At 40.2% G+C, this 17760-nt stretch overlaps 3 protein-coding genes across 5 annotated transcripts in view; 1 reads left to right on the forward strand and 2 right to left on the reverse strand.

Moving 5' to 3' along the window:
- mettl21cb (methyltransferase 21C, AARS1 lysine b) overlaps window positions 1-122 on the forward strand; it is a 3556-nt gene extending 3434 nt beyond the window's left edge. Inside the window, exon 3 of the mRNA XM_008435610.1 lies at window positions 64-122. Coding sequence (XP_008433832.1) covers window positions 64-122 — 59 coding nt within the window. The remainder of the gene's footprint in view (window positions 1-63) is intronic.
- On the reverse strand, window positions 89-2984 carry LOC103480054 (rhodopsin kinase-like). Its single transcript, XM_008434803.2, has 3 exons — window positions 2063-2984; window positions 896-1023; window positions 89-315 (listed from the first exon to the last, which is right to left on the reverse strand). The coding sequence occupies exons 1-3, from the start codon at window positions 2759-2761 to the stop codon at window positions 144-146; spliced, it is 999 nt and encodes a 332-aa protein (XP_008433025.1). The 5' UTR covers window positions 2762-2984; the 3' UTR covers window positions 89-143.
- A 3621-nt stretch (window positions 2985-6605) lies between these two features.
- Window positions 6606-17374, reverse strand: tfdp1a (transcription factor Dp-1, a). Of its 3 annotated transcripts, none has more exons than XM_008434811.2 (12): window positions 17269-17374; window positions 15117-15201; window positions 13458-13524; window positions 13144-13259; window positions 11891-12012; window positions 10403-10568; window positions 10151-10297; window positions 9989-10057; window positions 9371-9522; window positions 8257-8423; window positions 7980-8055; window positions 6606-7878 (listed from the first exon to the last, which is right to left on the reverse strand). In XM_008434811.2, exons 2-12 carry the CDS (start codon window positions 15126-15128, stop codon window positions 7740-7742), a joined length of 1233 nt encoding a protein of 410 aa, XP_008433033.1. In that variant the 5' UTR covers window positions 15129-15201; window positions 17269-17374; the 3' UTR covers window positions 6606-7739. The 3 variants fall into 3 exon arrangements, with proteins under 3 accessions (XP_008433033.1, XP_008433039.1, XP_017163933.1); XM_008434817.2 differs by lacking the exon at window positions 17269-17374 and adding an exon at window positions 16020-16108; XM_017308444.1 differs by lacking the exon at window positions 17269-17374 and adding an exon at window positions 15596-15794.
- Between the last annotated feature and the right edge of the window lie 386 nt (window positions 17375-17760).

A 17760-nucleotide genomic window follows, 5' to 3' on the forward strand; every position in this document is an offset into this window, starting at 1 on the left:
ACATTGTTGAGCAATCTGACGGCCAATGGGAGGCAACTATTTCTGAGTCCGGCTGTTCAACAGCGGACGCTGCAGAATCTTCTGCCAACCGGATGGCCAGACCGTGGAGAGGACGGGTGTGATCAACAGGCACTGAGGTTTCATTAAGAGCATTTACCATCATTGTCAAGCAGCACATTTTCTGGTTTGAGGTCACGGTAGATGATTCGTTTCTGGTGGAGGTGCTCCAGACCCTGGATGATCTGAGCGATGTAAAAACAGGCTCTGGTCTCGTCAAACCCAGGGTTGTTCTCATCCACCAGGTAGATGTGGTACCTGAACAGAGCAAACAGCAGAGGACGACTCTTCAYRTGCAAAGAACGCTGCTAAACATTCATAATATTGTGTATAAATGGATGTTATAATACTAATTTATACTTTTCATGTATTTTAATGTTAGTGAAAATGAATTGAAAACTTTTTTTTTTTAAACAGTCAAATTTTCTGGAAAAGCAGAATTTGAACTTGTTTTCAACTTTAAATGACGACAAGAGGTCAGCGCTTTAGGAGAACCCACAAAACATTACGCGTCCGCTTAAAATGGATGCCTTGTTTTGCCCTCATAAAGCATTCCTTTTGGGGACATATTTGCATGAACCGATTCTGAACTTGTGCCCTTCTGCTTGGCATTAATGTTGCCGAGATCCTTCATCTGAGTAACATGAGTTTGGATTTTATAAGCAAGCAAAAAGATGTGAGAAATAAATACATGCACAGAAGTTAGAGCTAAATTACACTTGGTATAATTGCTGAGATTTCATCTCGCCTTTTTTAAGCCATTCCTTTCACATCAAGTTATTCTTATGTTGAAAAAGTGGGCTTAAAAAAAACTGTGTGGTTTGCATGGTGAATTTACTTGAGGTCTCCTCCATTCATGATGGTCATGACCAGACAAAGCTCGTCCTTTGTCTGGAAGGCGTAAGCCAACGAGACAATAAAGCGACTGTGGACCTTCTCCAGAATCCTCTTCTCCACCATTGCCCCCTACAGGGATAAAAACACGAGAGGCGATGTTAATAAAAGGAGATAAGTGACGTTAAACAACAAAAAGCTACAACAGAGCCTTGAGCATTAGTGCGAGGGTCTGTGCCATTTTTTTCGGGAGGAAGTGGGACATGCATTTTGCAGGATGACCTCAGCCAAGTCAAGGGCAAGATATAACTGTGCAAGGAGTTCCCTTCAGAGGAGCTTTTCAGTAAAGCCCCCAGTAATCACTCTATCCCTGTCTCAGTGTTTAATTCTGCAGGCTAAAGCCAAACGAGACAGAGGCAGGGACAAAGATGATTAACACCCCTGCAGCCTGGCAAGCACAGAACACTTTTGCTAATACATAAAGCCAAATTAATACCTTTATTATTCAGACTTCTTTGGAACAAAAAAAAGCACCTAATTGAATGTAATGCCTGACAAAGTAAAGAAACCAGTCATAAATTCATGCAACAAAACGMTTTATGCGTCAACATTGTCGTAAATCGTGCAGTCTGCTGTGTGGGAAAAATAAACTTTCACCAGTTCCCACTTTTGCATATCTAATTGAAGAGGAGGAAGTYTGGTGTTTGCTTAACTATAAAAGAGTCATAAATATATGCACAGCTGAAAATGTTGCACAACAAATAAATTTGCTGTTGTCATAGTGTCAGTGTTTGCATTGCCTCAGTCTAGGGACGTCTTGGTTGCAACATCATTCAACGTTTCAGGTGCTCTGCATTCACTATCCATCACTATTATCCGTTATGACGTGATCGAGTTCTTGCAGATCAGTCACACAGTGTGAGGTGCAGACTATCTGATGATGGAAAACTTTGATTTTGACAGAATTTGTTATCTTTTTTTTAGTATGAGATTAAACTATTTCTTCTGGTGCTCRAAGTTTACATATTTTACATACTTTCTTTTATTATTATTATTATTATTATTATCAACAAAGAAGATAAAGTCCTTTTTCTAAATCGACTCTAAAGACATTGTGTGTTTTCAAAGCCAGCTGAGCAACAGACATAGAAAAAAAGTGCAGGGCTTTCACCTCATAGCCTTTCCTCTTCTTCAGCCGCTTCTTGTTGAGTTTCTTACATGCGTAAAGTTTCCCGGTGGCCTTCATCTGACAGGCAGAAACCTCGCCGAAGCCACCTTTCCCCAGCACACGGAAGTCCAGGAACCAGTCCGCATCCATGGGCTGCATCTCCAGCCACTTCCACTGCAGGAACCTCTTCAGGTACATGCTCTCCAGATAGAACGTGTAAGGGGCCTCTCGGAGGTACTCCAGCGTTTTGGCCAGCGATGCAGAGAACAAATCGTCCTCTACAGCCTCCAGGTTTTCCTTTACCTTGCCTATGATGTCCTCAGGAAGGTACGGGCAGAAGTGTTTGGCAGATGGGTCCATGTATCTCTGGACAATCTTGGACGCTTTCTTTCCTCTGTCGGAGTCCTCTGCCAGGTCATAGTCCTCGATGTCTTTCCACAAACGACAAGCGCCGTGATACTCTTTATTCGCTTCCAAGAACTCCCTAAAGAGSCGTTTGCCGATCGGCTGTTCCACGCAGACCGAGTCAAAGGCCAAATCGAGGGTGTCCCTCAGGCCCTCGCAGACGGTGATGTGGGGCAGTTTGAGGCGAGCGTGGTACTTCTTATCCCGCGCTGCTGCAGGGTTGGAGCCATCGATGCTTCCACGTGCGTTGATGTACGCAGAATTTGCTACCACAGTGGTCAGTCCTCCAATATCCATGTTGAGGGCAAGTGAGTGTTAGGCAAAGGAGAGGGAAGACATTGCAAATAGAGAGCAGAGGCAGATGATGTTTGCTAATAATTACTCTCCAAAAGTGAGGATGGAAAAGGGGAAAAAGGAGTGAGGAAACAGGAGACAGAGGAGTTGGTAGAGGGAGCATAAGGGGGGGAAATGCAACTCAAGAAGACTGCAGCACATTTTGAGGGACTGTGCTACACAAATACACACACACWCACACACACAGGAACACACGCACCTGAGTCAACACCTTTCWGTAATCCATTAACACCCCGATGCCCCAGACAAAGTGTGCGAGCACCTGCTGGAACAGTACAACTCCAGAATCGTCTGCAGGAGTCAACCGGTGCAAGTGGGCTCGACTCATTTCATTGTAGTTTGAAAAAGCAAAAACTTCTAAAGCTGAATGAGGYTGACTATGAGCAGAAGTTGTTTGTTGYTAATGCTTATCCTAATTTAAGGGTAAAAGAAAACAATGCAATGATCTRCAAATGATAAAAAAAACAACTAATAAATAAATATAATGTATTTCTGCAAGACATTTCAAAAAAAGCTGCCTGATGGTGAAGAATACAGAGATTTTATGTGACAAAGCAAAACAAAGCAGGTCTGTTACTTGGAAGGAAATGTCATGGGCTTCACACTTTTCTACAAATAAGTAAGAAAAAGGTGTCATTAGTTTGTTTTAGACTTATTTTACTCTTAATATTGTTAAACTAATCCAAGGAAACATCAACTACTTAATAGACAGAGTGTAATTGTGTGTAATTTTATCACAACTTGATACATCAGTTCAATCTAGCATCTGAAAATGTAAGTATAACTCAACTGCAAACCTACGAAGACTTGGTGTTTTACCTAAACTGACACAAAAAGTTATCATTGCTGAAGCAGCCAAGAGGCGCATGGTAACTCTGGAGGAGCTGCAAAGATCCATGGCTCAGGTAAGAACAAATTATGGAAGTATCAGAAAGAAAGCCAATGTTTGAAAATAAAAAAAACCCTACAAATCCTGTTTAACGTTACACAGCGAACACACGGAAGGATTTGCTCTGATCAGTCGAGACCAAAATAAAACTTTCGACATTGATTTTGTGGTGCGTTATGAATGATTGTTATATCGCAAAACTCAAGTGTGCTCGAGTATTTTAAGTCACGTTATACTTGAGGATCAACRATACAGGATACAATTTTCAAAAGATTTCTACTTCTTCTCTCTCCAGTCCAAATTAAATCGAAAAACGGGATCAATAATATTTTCAGACTGATGTGAGATGAGATGAGCCTCGCRTCGTAGAAAATGACATTTTTGCTCACGCTTTGTTTTTAATAAGCTACTGASCTTGACATCAGATGAGTGAGGCTTCCAGTGCTTCAGATGTTCTGGGTTCGTTTGTGACCTTCAGAAGGAGTCGTCATTAATCTCTTAATTTTGATACGCTGGTTGTTCTTGTGAAGGTTTCATGTTTTCTCCATTTGTAGATCAGAGGTCTCCCTGTGGYCTCAAAGCTTTAGAAGCTGCTTTGTAATCCTTCTCATATTTTTAACTATGAATTCATGATGTGTTGCATTTCTACATAGCTTATTTTATATTGTGAAACTTTTTCTAGTAATGTCTGATGTCAAGTCTCAGTGTGGAAAATCATATTTATGTTCGATTTAAAAAAAAATCATGCAAGACAGGTTGGTTTTAATAGATTTTCCACCTTAGTAAAATAATTAGAAAACCACTCTTGTACAGGTCCTTCTCATAAAATTAGCATATTGTARTAAAGTTCATTATTTTCCATAATGTAATGATAAAAATTAAACTGTCATATATTTTAGATTCATTGCACACCAACTGACATATTTCAGGTCTTTTATTGTTTTAATACTGATCATTTTTGGCATACAGCTCATGAAAACCCAAAATACCCATCTCAAGAAATTAGCATATTTTATCCGACCAATAAAAGAAAAGTGTTTTAATACCAAAAAAGTCAACCTTCAAATAATTATGTTCAGTTATGCACTCAATACTTGGTCAGGAATTCTTTAGCAGCCTTCAATGCGGCATGGAGGCAATCAGCCTGTGGCTCTGCTGAGGTGTTATGAAGGCCAGGATGCTTCGATAGCGGCCTTAAGCTCATCCAGAGTTTTGGGTCTTGCGTCTCTCAACTTTCTCTTCACAATATCCCACAGATTCTCTATGGGGTTCAGGTCAGGAGAGTTGCCAGGCCAACTGAGCACAGTTGGTATTACATGGTCAGTAATACCAGTGGTTTTATCACTGTGATCAGGTGCCAGGTTGTGCTGAAAAATTAAATCTTTATCTCCATAAAGCTTTTCAGCAGATGGAAGCATGAAGTGCTCCAAAATCTCCTGATAGCTGCTGCATTGACCCTGCCCTTGATAAAACACAGTGGACCAACGCCAGCAGCTGACATGGCTCCCCAGACCATCACTGACTGTGGGTACTTGACACTGGACTTCTGGCCTTTTGGCATTACCTTCTCCCCAGTCTTCGGCACCTTGATTTCAGAATGACTTGCAAAATTTGGTCTCATCCGAAAAAAGTACTTTGGACCACTGAGCAACAGTCCAGTGCTGCTTCTCTGTAGCCCAGGTCAGGCGCTTCTGCCGCCGTTTCTGGTTCAAAAGTGGCTTGACCTTTGACCTGGGGAATGAGGGACTTGTAGCCCATGTCCTGCACATGCCTGTGCACGGTGGCTCTGGATGTTTCTACTCCAGACTCAGTGCACTGCTTACCCCAAGGCCTGGAATCAACCCTTCTCCACAATCTTCCTCAGGGTTCGGTCACCTCTTCTCGTTGTGCAACGTTTTCTGCCACACTTTTTCCTTCCCACTGAGGTGGCTTGATACAGCACTCTGGTAACAGCCTATTTGTTCAGAAATTTCTTTGTCTTACCCTCTTGCTTGAGGGCGTCAATGATGACCTTCTGGACAGCAGTCAGGTCAGCAGTCTTACCCATGATTGCGGTTTTGAGTAATGAACCAGGCTGGGAGTTTTTAAAAGCCTCAGGAATCTTTTGCAGGTGTTTAGAGTTACTTTGTTGATTCAGATGATTAGGTTAGTTGCTCGATCAGAGAACCTTTTATTGATATGCTAATTTTTGAGACAGGGATTTTGGGTTTTCATGAGCTGTATGCCAAAATCAATATTAAAACAATAAAATACCTGAAATATTTCAGTTGGTGTGCAATGAATCTAAAACATGACAGTTTAATTTTTATCATTACATTATGGAAAATAATGAACTTTATTACAATATGTTAATTTCTTGAGAAGGACCCGTATTTATTCAGGTTACCGTACCTTTTTTTTAATGACTTGAAACATAATAGTCTAACAAAAAAGCATAAACAGAAGAAATCTATAATAATAAAGCTGCCGGTTTTTCACAGGCAGATTCTCTCCACTGATCTGAAGCTTTGCAGAAACAAATTAGCTTTATTTTCTGCCGTTTTACTTTTCCTTCTTAAACAGCTGTTATGCAGAAATATTGCACGTTACCCAAGTGTGCACTACCTACCTTTTAAACTTGAATTTTAAGGAAAAAGACAAAAGGGCAATTTGAAGAGCATTAAGTTTTAGTTGAAGCTTTGCAGTTTTGGCTGATTTGTGCCCGACTTTTCTGTGCATATATATTTTTTTGTAAATGCTTTGAAAATACATTGTTAATATTGGTTAAAATKATATAATCAGCTGACGATTTGCTCAGAAATGATATTTGGTCCTTTAAGGTAAATAAAGCAAAATGTGAGATCCAGTATGCGTCTTTAACTTCARTTTCCATTTCCAACAAAAACGGTTGATGCAAACTTATTAAAACAATCTATATTTTAATTTGCAAACTTATATTAGATTACAGAAAAAGGTATTTGGAAGAGTCAGTACATGTGTTGCTCAGTTTTAAAAGGGAGATCTTTGAAGGGAATACACAAAGATCTATACAACCACACATTGTGTTACATCAATAATTTTTGAAAGGTCTATCTTAACCACTGGCCTCTAAAGGATACTATAAGCTACAATCTTTGTAGGATTTATATACTTAATTAACAAACAAAGCTTATTTACCTATCAGGAGCCTGGGTTATGAGTCTTTACCTCGCTGCTGCCATTTTTTTTTGTAAACACTACCGAGGCGTCAAACAGGGCGGCGGTGAAAAATTCCTCAACTCCAGAATACAAAAAAAAATTAACAGAACAAAAAAAAAAAAAAAAAAAAAAAAAAAAAAAAAAAAAAAAAACAAACAGATACAAAACAAAACTAGCAAACAGGATCAGAAAGCAGCTGCCTACAAAACAGGAGGAAGCCAACCCATCTCAATGGGAAACTATCTTAAATCATTGTGCAGAACACAAAAACGAAAATGTACCGACGGGTCGGACGGAGTCCCGACCGGGAACGCCGTTCCAAGACCCGCCGAGGTGACTAACAGCACGTTAACGCAGGCATATTAGGGAACATTTTGATCATAATGTCTGTCTGCCATAGGTTAATAGCAAAAATAATAAACGAGTAACTATTTAAACAGGTACATTTTACATTCTCCAACAGCAGTGTGTTTTTATAGTGGGATGGCTTATTGAAAAACAGGATTAGACGTATGTAGACTTCAGGTGGCCGAGTCAAAACAAAAAAGAAAAAAAAAAAAAAGGAAAAAAAAAAATACCAAAAAAGAAAAAGCCTACAGTTCCCTTGGATCGCACCTCCCCCCCCCAGAGCTGTGGTGCAGGTGCACGTGATTCGGGAGCAGAGCGCTGCCTCTGCTTGTTCAATATTCATCTACAGCCCTGAGAAAGCCAGAAAGAAATACAGGCGTGGGACACAGGGACGGGGGACGGGTGGGGGGTTTTCAAGAAGCGCACACGAAAAAAGGGGGGATTCGATTCCCATGGTGACTGTGGTTTGAAGGACTGCGCTCGTTGGAGTGGCGAGCTGTGGGAGGGTTAGTCTTCGTCGTCGTTTTCCTCGTACTCGTCCTCCTCGTCGTCGTCCCCCATGTAAGAGACGGGGGTCTCAACACGAGACCCGCTGTAGTGAGAGTCGTTTGAGCTGGACGCCATGGTGCCGTCAGTGCAGCCGTCACTACGAAGTAAAAGCGGAAATTAAGGTCAAAATTAAGACAAACCTGAATAAACTGAGGAATGGGGGGGRAAACCCATTAGGTAATAAGATCTGCTTCCTACCTTGCAGTGTAACGACCTCCATTGGCAGAAGAGCCTCCAGTGATGTAGACGTTGCTGATGGGGCCTTTTGCCATCTCTTCAAGAAAATTATTTGGACAAATACGGTGAATACATGACTCCTGCTGAACTATTTACTCGCTAAAAACGACTGCCAAATAGATTTACATAACCTGACATGAATGAAAAGATATCCTAATGTAGTTRAACTGTTTCTCCATTTCATTTTCATCTTAACCGCATTTGTTTCTGACACTGGCACGAGTTTGAAAGCATTTACCTATAACGTAAGGCTCCAGGGCTTTTGGCACCAGGCTTCGTGCAATTTTCAGGTTTTCAGGAGAACACTTCCCCACCTCCAAGCCACAGGCCATGCCCATGCGCTTTAGCACCTCGATGTCGTCGTGGATCTCAAACATGCTGTCGAAGTTGAACAAATACTCGAACCTGGAGACAAGGAGCAGAACGGGAGACGYGGTAAAACGTCAGGATTCCCACTTTGGTGTGGATGGGAAAAGGCCGCGCTGGAGACGGAAAGAAACAGAAGCCGTTCAGCTCGCTTCAGCAGCAAACATTTCAAAATCCAGCATTCGCTATAGCAGATTGCTCCTTTCCAACAACTTGGTGTAGAACAGCCTAAACTGCARAAGTAGAAAGCAACAAAATCTGCACCATCTAAGCTTTACAACATCGGAGAAATCATCTAAATCTCTCATCAGTGCATGAGCTACATGATCTATGATTGCATCGTGACTTCCTACTGAGCCAGGAAAATACCAACTAAAACGGAGAACTTAAGATGAGCATTACCTGAATGTTAAACACAACGTGCTTTAAAGTACTTTGTACTTACTTTCAAACTAATTACACAAAAAAATATGTTTCAAAGGAACTTGAAAATGGTCATCAATGCATCATCTTTCTGATTTGCTCAGGTACAAACCTTTCATCTGAACTCATTTGGTCGTTCCTCTGCTGAAGTGAGAACTGCACGTTTCCTGCAGAACTTCTTGCAAGGCTTTAAATTGTATAACAGTCAGATTTTTCACAGCAAATGACTCATGCTGCTGTCTCAACGCAAATWTGTAATTCAGCACSGAGACAGGAAGTTGACTTTACTAGACCGARAAAACATTTCACCAAAGCCGAGTCRATTTTGGAGCTTGAAGAATAAAACTTTCATATTTTTGGTTTGAGAAAATATCGACCCATCACAATGTTAATGCCTTAGAGAGGATTCTCTAGCGTTCGAGTGCGTAATGAGGCAATTCAGCCATTTAATTTCCTGGTGTGGACTTCGGAGGAGTTCAAAAGTTKCTGGAATCACGTCGGTGTGAAAGTTTCTCTTCTACCAGAGTTAAACTTAAATCATGAACGAGCTGGCGATCACGTACTTGTCGTTGGAGATGCTGCAGTCGATGACGGTCTTCTTGCTGGTGTTGACGATGATAAATGGAAGGTGGATGATGGAGTTTGGAGGTGGGGGTCTGTTTGCTTGCTGCTCTGTCTCTTTATTCCTCTTAACGAGGTTCTTGAAAGCTATTTGCTGTCGAGACACAAAACACGAACTGTTAAGTAGCTACCAGATGCTTTCCTGTCTGGGGTGAGGCAAATACGTATGATTTCCATTTTACACCACTGTAAAATATTCAGTACCAACTTTACTTATATACTTCATTTTCAAAATATTCCTCCCAGATCTCTCTGTTCTGCAGATCGTACTCGAATAGCTTCTTCATTTATTTTAAAGTTAGAACCGGTTCTGCCACCATTGCACCGTCATCGAGTATTGGCAAAAAAATAAAAATTGCATCAAGTCTTTCATTAAACCTGGGGAATTTTGACCCACAGATGCCACAGAATTGTTTTAAAGGATCAATATAAACTCTGGTTATCATTCAAGTGTGTAAAACAAATAATTGATGAAATATGTTTTACTACGCCACTGTATTAGCAAAGAGAGTTCAGTCCTGAACGATCCACTTCAGCACTGGTACAAGCGCTCCATTCACCTGCAGTATGAGCTCCTGCAGCTGTGATTGTTTCTGCTTAATCCTCTCCAGCCGCCTTTGTCTCTCCACCTGAAGAGCAAATCAAACAGCAGCAGCTGAGACGTGGAGCTGTTGTAAAACGTTTGGAGATGGCGAGGTGGAAAAARGTTTYCTCCTCTGTACCTCCAGGTTTTGGCACTCCTGTGCGGAGTTGGTGGGCAAGCCAATCCACTTGATTTCCTTCTTCTCTTTGGAGATGATGTTCATGGCCATGAGCACGTTGAGCGCGTCGTAAACGCGCCGCCGTATGTTCTTCTGGTCATAAACGTGCTGGGATAAAAAAAAAAAAAAGGATAAAAAAATTGATTACCACAAAGTACGGATTTTGAATCAATTTTGCCACCGCCTCGCTTTGGAGAAAACTCCAAAACTCACCGAGTCGTTAGGCGACATGTGGTTGTCTGCAGAGCTGAATTCTGCCACCAGCTCGTCTGCCACTTCATTGTAGGTGGTGACTCCTTTCTTCTGCACCTTCTCGCACACTTTCATGGAGAAATGTCTCAGGCCCTTTCCATTCTTCTCTCCTTTCTTACCCCGCTTTCTGTGGACAGAGCCCCCCCTGCCCCGTCACTACACGTCTAAACATGGCGACACGTTACGAACTTCTTCACTTGGAAAGACAAAAAAAAACTCGCACACCTTGGAGTTTTTCACGTTTCACAAACATTATGTGGGAAGACCCATAAAGGTTGAATAAGTGTGAAATAGAAACAAAATAATATACTTTTTTTTTTTTTAAATGAGTACTAAATAGAGTCCACCTGATTTAATCTCAGTGTAAATTCAGCTTTTCTGTTAAGAACATTACGGAACAAACAGCATCATGACGACCAAAAAATAATTATGACAGGCAGGTCAAGGAGAAAGCAGAGTTAGGGAAGAAAAAGCAACATCCCAAGCTCTARACATTTAACATAGCTCTGTTCAATCCAAAAATGTTACTAATTTGCCACAACTGCAAACATACCAAGACGTGACAGAAAAAGACCATTAATTTTAAAAAAATATACAAGAAGAATAAGAAACCCTGTTTAAAATTTGCTTAAAGATCATTTAGGGGAAAACGAACTTGAGCGCATTACCTTTTCCAGTGAAAAAGTGTCTGCAAAATAACTAGAACTAGGAGAATGACRTCAATCAGCCAGAGCTACAGTGAACTTTTTTAGATCAAATTATGCTTCCAGATCCAAGTCGAATTCAGAATCCATGGAAACACTAGAAAATGGCTACTTGGAGAGGTTCTGCGTCCGATCCAAAAGAGCGTCAGGTGTTTGCAAAGACGAGCAAAAATGTATGTGAGCTTGTACAGATGTGCAGCTGTTACTCCACCAAATGGGTTTCAACATACATTCAACTCATAGGGACTCAATAAAAACAAAAATCTTTTACATTTTATTTGAGATGCGTTTTATGGGCGACTGTGACTCTGCGGGTAGAGTAGTCGTCTTGCAATCGGAAGGTTGTAGGTTCGATTCCAGCTTCCTCCTGCCACGTGTCGATGGGCCCCTGGGCAAGGCACTTAACCCTAAATTGCTTACCGAGCTGCGTATCGGTGTATAAATGTGTGAGCGTTTGTGAGTGCGAATGGGTGAATGTGACTCTAGTGTAAAGCGCTTTGAGTGGTCAAAAATGATCGGATAAAGCGCTATATAAGTTCAGTCCATTTACCATTGGTCCTTTTCCTCCCGCTTCATGATTATGCAATTTTATGCRTTGGTTAATGCCGTTTAATCTCAATAAAATACCCTCAGGTTTTGCTTGCATGTAATGTAACAAAACGCCATAAAAATGCAGGGAGTACGTATGCTTTTGCAAGGTGCTTTATGTTGAATTTAAGCTTCACAAAGCTCAGCAACAACTCACCCTGACGACCAGGGCGAGGCATCAGCGGGCTGGGTCTGAGTTAGGAACTGGGAGCTGGGCGTGTGCGGACTGTTTACCAGAATCGTGTTCGATACCGTCGGCCTCTGCGGCGTTCCAATCACCTGCAAAGRAGAGGGCGGAAGAAGCGGTGAGAACAATCAGACTGACCGGCGACCGTATGGGGCAGCAATCGGAAAATGTAATATTCTGTAACCGATATTCTTTAGAAAAAGAAAAAAGAAATGCATTTATAATAGGGTTTAGATTACATTAAAACAGTGAAGTAGTATTTTCTGGATCAGTCTGACAACAGCTAAAGGTTTTAATTAGAAATGAGCTTTCTTAAACAGCTAAAATGACTGAATGCAACTCAAGTTCAGGTTACTTTATGTGACCAAGTTTATTTTTATTTTTTTTAATCATTTTTACTCATTTGCTTGTTTTTGTTGTTGCTGTTGTTGCAAAACAATTTCCCACRTGGGCTTAATAAAGCATATAAAGTATCTGTCTACTTTAACATCAAGCAAATTTCTATAAATACTTATTTTTATTAATAGAGCAGCAGAAAAAGAATGGAAGACGTCGCTGGAAGACAARAACTTGATAACCATAGAGAAACAAAGCTTTTCATGAYCTTATATTACAGATGAGGTCAGTAATATTTCAGATTTCATATTCTACATCATTGTGATTTCTACCTTTGACTATGATGGTGCAGCTGATTGAATTCAAGGGGAAGTTCACATCAGGCTGTAGAGAAGCTACAGCTGCTCAGACTGAAAGGTTTGAWTCGATCAGATAAACTYGGTCCCGAGTCKYTTTTACACATCGAGGCATCAGACCATCCAAYTTCTGCTTTTCTGGAAAACGTTTCTGGACTTTTGGTGAACGTGTGCATCCCCATCAACATGAGCAGGCCTCCAGAGGATAGGTGATCTATTCCTTCGCTAAGGTGATATGTAAGCTGATTTCCGTTGTGTATACATTGCTTCAACATAATGAGATGATGGGTGTAATCCTGCTGACTGTAGGGTTGATGAGCTTAGGATCAACTGCCTGCACCTACCCCTCCGCCCGGTCACCTCGCAATGATAATGAGGGGGGGTTACAATGATAATGAGGGGGGGGGGAGTTACGTTACAAAAGATGAAGCAAAACTATGTTTTGGTTCGGGGTTTTTTAAGATCTGGAGAAATTTTGCAGGAATTTGTTMATTGTGGTGGCCTTACAGAGATTTATACCCACGCACTCACCATGTGTGGCACATGCTGCATGTGTGCAGCAACGTTCACATTAGACGGCCCGAGGGTTTTGGGTAGAAGCTGTTTGGGGGCAGCTGTAGGCTGGACAGTAACCAAGGACAAAACACCTGAGAGGAGACAAAGGGAGAGCAGCGATGAGGAGAACGGCGAATGAATCTCCATTGCCCCCTGTTGTTCACTTTCAAACAACAACGAATGCACCTGGACAGAAACGTGTGCATGCTTCGGGACTGGATTAGAGAAAATGATTCAGGAATATGCAGTTTTATTCAAATACTGAAGGAGAAAYAAATATTAGGSTMTACCTTTGCTAGGGCTCAGATTCTGATCGATGAAAACTTTCAGCTCTGCATTTGTTTCAATCAGACCAGCCTGTAAAAAAAATAAAAATAAAAGAAAATTACACTTTTRCTCCATCAACAGCTAACTCATATTCCCTTTAAGTGAGCCTCGTTATTCACTTTARCCACAAACCCATTTCTCTGTATTTATTTGCCGATTTTGATGTATACAAAAAATTGAAGGCAAAATRAATGCAAGTCTTAATGTCTACAATTGAAATGTACATAAAGTGTAAAAGTTTTCCTTTTGTCTCATTCTCAAGAATGTTTCCCTTTTTAGGTCACTTAGGATGAACTAGATAATTTTCTCATATGTTCTTTAAATTAAAAAAAAAAAAGTACGTTCATCAGTCTTTGATGGAGTAGAATTGCCTTTAAGCTGTATGACTTGGATGAAACATTTTGGGTTTCCCTCTACAGGCTTCTTACTGTAGTTTGCTGGTATTTGAATCCATTCCTTGTAACAGAACCGGTGTTACCGATTCGAGATTTACAGGATTGAGATCAGGGCTTTGTGACACCGATTGTCGTCCTGAAAACACAAACCAATTTCTCTCAACGCTTAAGAATCCGAGTCCACTTTCAAGTCCCATTTGTCCTGAAACAGACTTTTCTGAATTAAAGATTTAGTAAGTTAAATGTTATCTCATCATTCTGGCTTTGGGTAGATGGATACATTTTTGGTTGTCATCAACTGACCTAAACAAGAAAAAGTTTAGAGAAATGCAACGTCAGATACTAAGGATAAAATGTTACATGTCTTTTKGKAACTTAGAATTCCCCCTTTAGGAATTACTCATTACTGAAAACATAATTACTATTTATGTTGCTTACAATAAAAAGAAAAAAGGTAGCAGGTCATTTCACTATTTTGTAMMTTTGTGGTTTTGGTCATTTCATACTCAATTTTTTCCAAGGTAGAAAAGGTGGTTTCATCACACCAGTAAATAATATCGCCAAGTCATTTTGGTTTGGAGTCACAATCTGAATATTTCATAGAAATGATYCAGCCTCAACAAGCATCAGAATCAAAATAAATGAAGAAAGCTGTAATTCAAAACTTTTCAAAGAATAAAACAAGCCAGACTTAAATTAAGTCAAATAATCAGGCAAAGTTATATTATCAGTTCATTATAAAGAAGAAGAAAAAAAAAGATATTCAAAGGTTAAAATACATGGGTATTAAATGGTTTGTTTGCATGTATGAAAAATAATTAGGAAGAGATTAACTAGCAAAGAAATCAGGGTGGAACTGGTAGAGAGCTCCCACTGACTTGGGAACCAGAAATAAAAACTTCTGAAAGATGCTTGGTAAATGAATTAGTTTAAATTATAKCAGAAAATGAATAAAATGTGAATAATCAGTAAAATCACATCAAARTATGACCAACATGACACTGGACCATGCCATCTACATTGGTGGCCTCAGCCTGATATCCAGTCCAAGAACTAAATCAGACTCAGGTCTGGTGCCATTGGGTCAGATTAGCCCCAACTCAAAAATGATGTAAATGCATAATTCTGTTCTTGAGGAACAGAATTTAAACTAAGGATTATATATATATATATATATATATATATATATATATATATAATCTTTAAATGGCATACAAACATACTTACATCTTTAGCCATGATCCCAAAGGACCAAAAGGAGTTCTGTGTCAGGATAAAAAAAAATGCTTTATATCACTCAATCTTCAGATCCCTGCAAAATAAAAAGAAGAATAAATTATTACAATGACTGGAACATTTCTAGTTTTACTCAATAATAATATATTTAAATAATTAAGCCCAGGTCAGATGTATATTCGCATGTTTTCAAAGGATCATTTGAACTTATTTGTGAACTAAGGCCCAGTACAATTTGCTGACTGGGAAGCACACTATAGAAAGCTAACTACATCTCTATGGTTAGCTCCAATTTCTCCTTCATATTGGCAAACATACGGAAGATGTGATCAACCTGCTTTACTTTTAACCCCGGCAGCCTTTGAGAGACGCATCTGAATACATTTCCCATGTAGAAAAGCACATTAGACCATCCCTAGATGCTCTGAACTTTTACTACGCTAAGAGTGCACAAGGCCTACTTCAGGTACCGAGCACGTCCGGAGGAGAGGCATCGTCCAACTTCTGCTACAGGTCACGAAAGCACGCTAACTTTATCACAACACCGCAAAACTACCGATGTGGCTTCACCGACAGGGCTATATAGCCACAGACAGTGGGGCTTCACGCCACAGCAGCAGCCTTCACATCATATGTTGACAGCAATGTAGAAATCTTTTGTTGACTGCAGCTAGCTAACCGTCCCTGCTAACAGCGAGTCAGGTTCAGCTCGCTGCTGCTAGCCTGCTACTATAGTTAGCTCCTGCACGCTTTGAGCCGATTCACAACAAATTCAGAGAACCCCGCTCCCCTGCTGCACAATACAGCCTCGTCCGAACAAGAGCTGCCACTGTGAAAAATAAATGGACATTCACCACGTTAAATAGAGTTAAAGTGGTGAATCTGTGCACTTACGAGTGCACTCTCTTGTCTCTTCGACGGCTGTTGTTGTTGGCATTTGAGAATGGAGGAAGAGGAGGTCTAAATCCCATCTAAACAGGAAACAAACTAGGCAATGTCGATATACTTAATCCGTTTTACAAATAAATCGAAGGGATATATATTTCACAGATAATACAGTGTTTGCCCAGAGGGTTTATTTTATATTACAGGCTTTTTAAGGGGGCGCTAATTCAGTAAGGGATGCCAGGATTTGCCTGTTGGTCAAGTATGGCAGCTGGTAGTTTTCGATCGGTGCTGACTAACTACCGAAGACTCTGTTTTTATTCATAAGTAACAAAATAATGAGCGACAAACCCACACTTTTGAACTCTTTTCCCTCTGGACTGCTGCTATAATAAAAAATGAGTAAGCCATCCTAGTTCATCAAGAAGGATTTATAAGGGTTGAAGGTGAATTGGGCGGCCTCAGTCTAACATAAACTTATTCAGGTTAAGGCAAATGAAAAAGATCAAAATTGAAAGGGCGAACAAAACTTACCAAAATATATATTACTCTTAAGTATACATTTGTTTTTAGATTGCCAATATAATCTGTTATTCACGTCTAAGTTTGAGCGTTACCTGCCAATGCCTCAGAAACAAAACTAATCGATTATACTGGATTAGCCTTACAGACTGCATTTTTAAAAACAAATAGTTTCTTCGCAAAATTTCCAAAGCACAATTTCTTTGTTTAAAATTACGAAATAAGGTTATAGATCTTGTAATGACTGCCTGAGCTACAAAAACAACGCGAAGGCTTCAACATTATAAACACTTTCATTTTAAAATAGGAAATTCAAAACTTTGCAAAGACATCACATATGCCCTAAAATGTAATATTTTTATTTTCACATAAACAAACACAATTATTGACATTATTGCTACAGAAGTCGAAGACTCTAATAAAAAAAACAATAGATAACTGCATAAAGTATATCAATAACTAGTTGTCTGTTAATTACCAGCTGGTTATTGTAGCTAGTTGCTAACTCAGTTGAGAAACTAATTTCCGCTGCTTTGTTAGCCCAGCTGCTAGCGGACAAGCTAACTCCCAGCTGTCATCCAGATCCATGCTACAGTTAGCTCAAAGTTCACGCTGTAAGCTGCGAGTCTGTGTTTTTAATGCAAATTTAAAACATTCAATCGGTTAATGCGTAATTGCATGAGCTTTGTGCCGCGGAAGGCCAGTATCGCCCAATAAGTCAGTAAACGGATCTTACCGGTTCACTTCCCAAGTTAGCAAATGCACTCTGTTACTAGCCCAGCTCACAGAAGCGCCTCTCACAATCTGATCTTGGCGGTGTCTCGCCTCGGCCTGCTCTGATTGGCCAGCGTGGAGGAGACGAAAGCAAAACAGTAAAGAAGTCCTTGCCCACACGCTACAACTCATGGGATTGGTGGAGAGTAGCCAGCGTTAGAGGTGCGTGTGGCGCCATCTGCTGCACAGGAGTGGGACAATGCTGTTCATTTTCCCGCACTTTGCTTGTCGTGTTTTCCTGCTTCAAAACAAACCTTCAAGTGAATGTACTGCTCGCTTTAGAGGCAATCAAATGTACATTTTAGATCAAGTTTCTAGTTAAAACATAAGAGAAGAGGACATTTTTCTTATCTTTAGATATAGATAGATAGATAGATAGATAGATAGATAGATAGATAGATAGATAGATAGATAGATAGATAGATAGATAGATAGATAGATAGATAGATAGATA

This window comes from Poecilia reticulata, linkage group LG2, assembly GCF_000633615.1.
Source record: "Poecilia reticulata strain Guanapo linkage group LG2, Guppy_female_1.0+MT, whole genome shotgun sequence".
In the NCBI taxonomy this organism is placed as follows: Eukaryota; Metazoa; Chordata; class Actinopteri; order Cyprinodontiformes; family Poeciliidae; genus Poecilia; species Poecilia reticulata.

What these genes read in the sequence shown, in the direction of transcription:
- tfdp1a (XM_008434811.2), bottom strand. An exon ending in TGCAGCATCTCCAACGACAA is followed by an intron (nt 8,424 to 9,370) that starts GTACGTGATCGC and finishes CCTTGTCTCCAG; the next exon opens with GTTCGAGTATTTGTTCAACT. An exon ending in GGAGGTCGTTACACTGCAAG is followed by an intron (nt 7,879 to 7,979) that starts GTAGGAAGCAGA and finishes TTTACTTCGTAG; the next exon opens with TGACGGCTGCACTGACGGCA.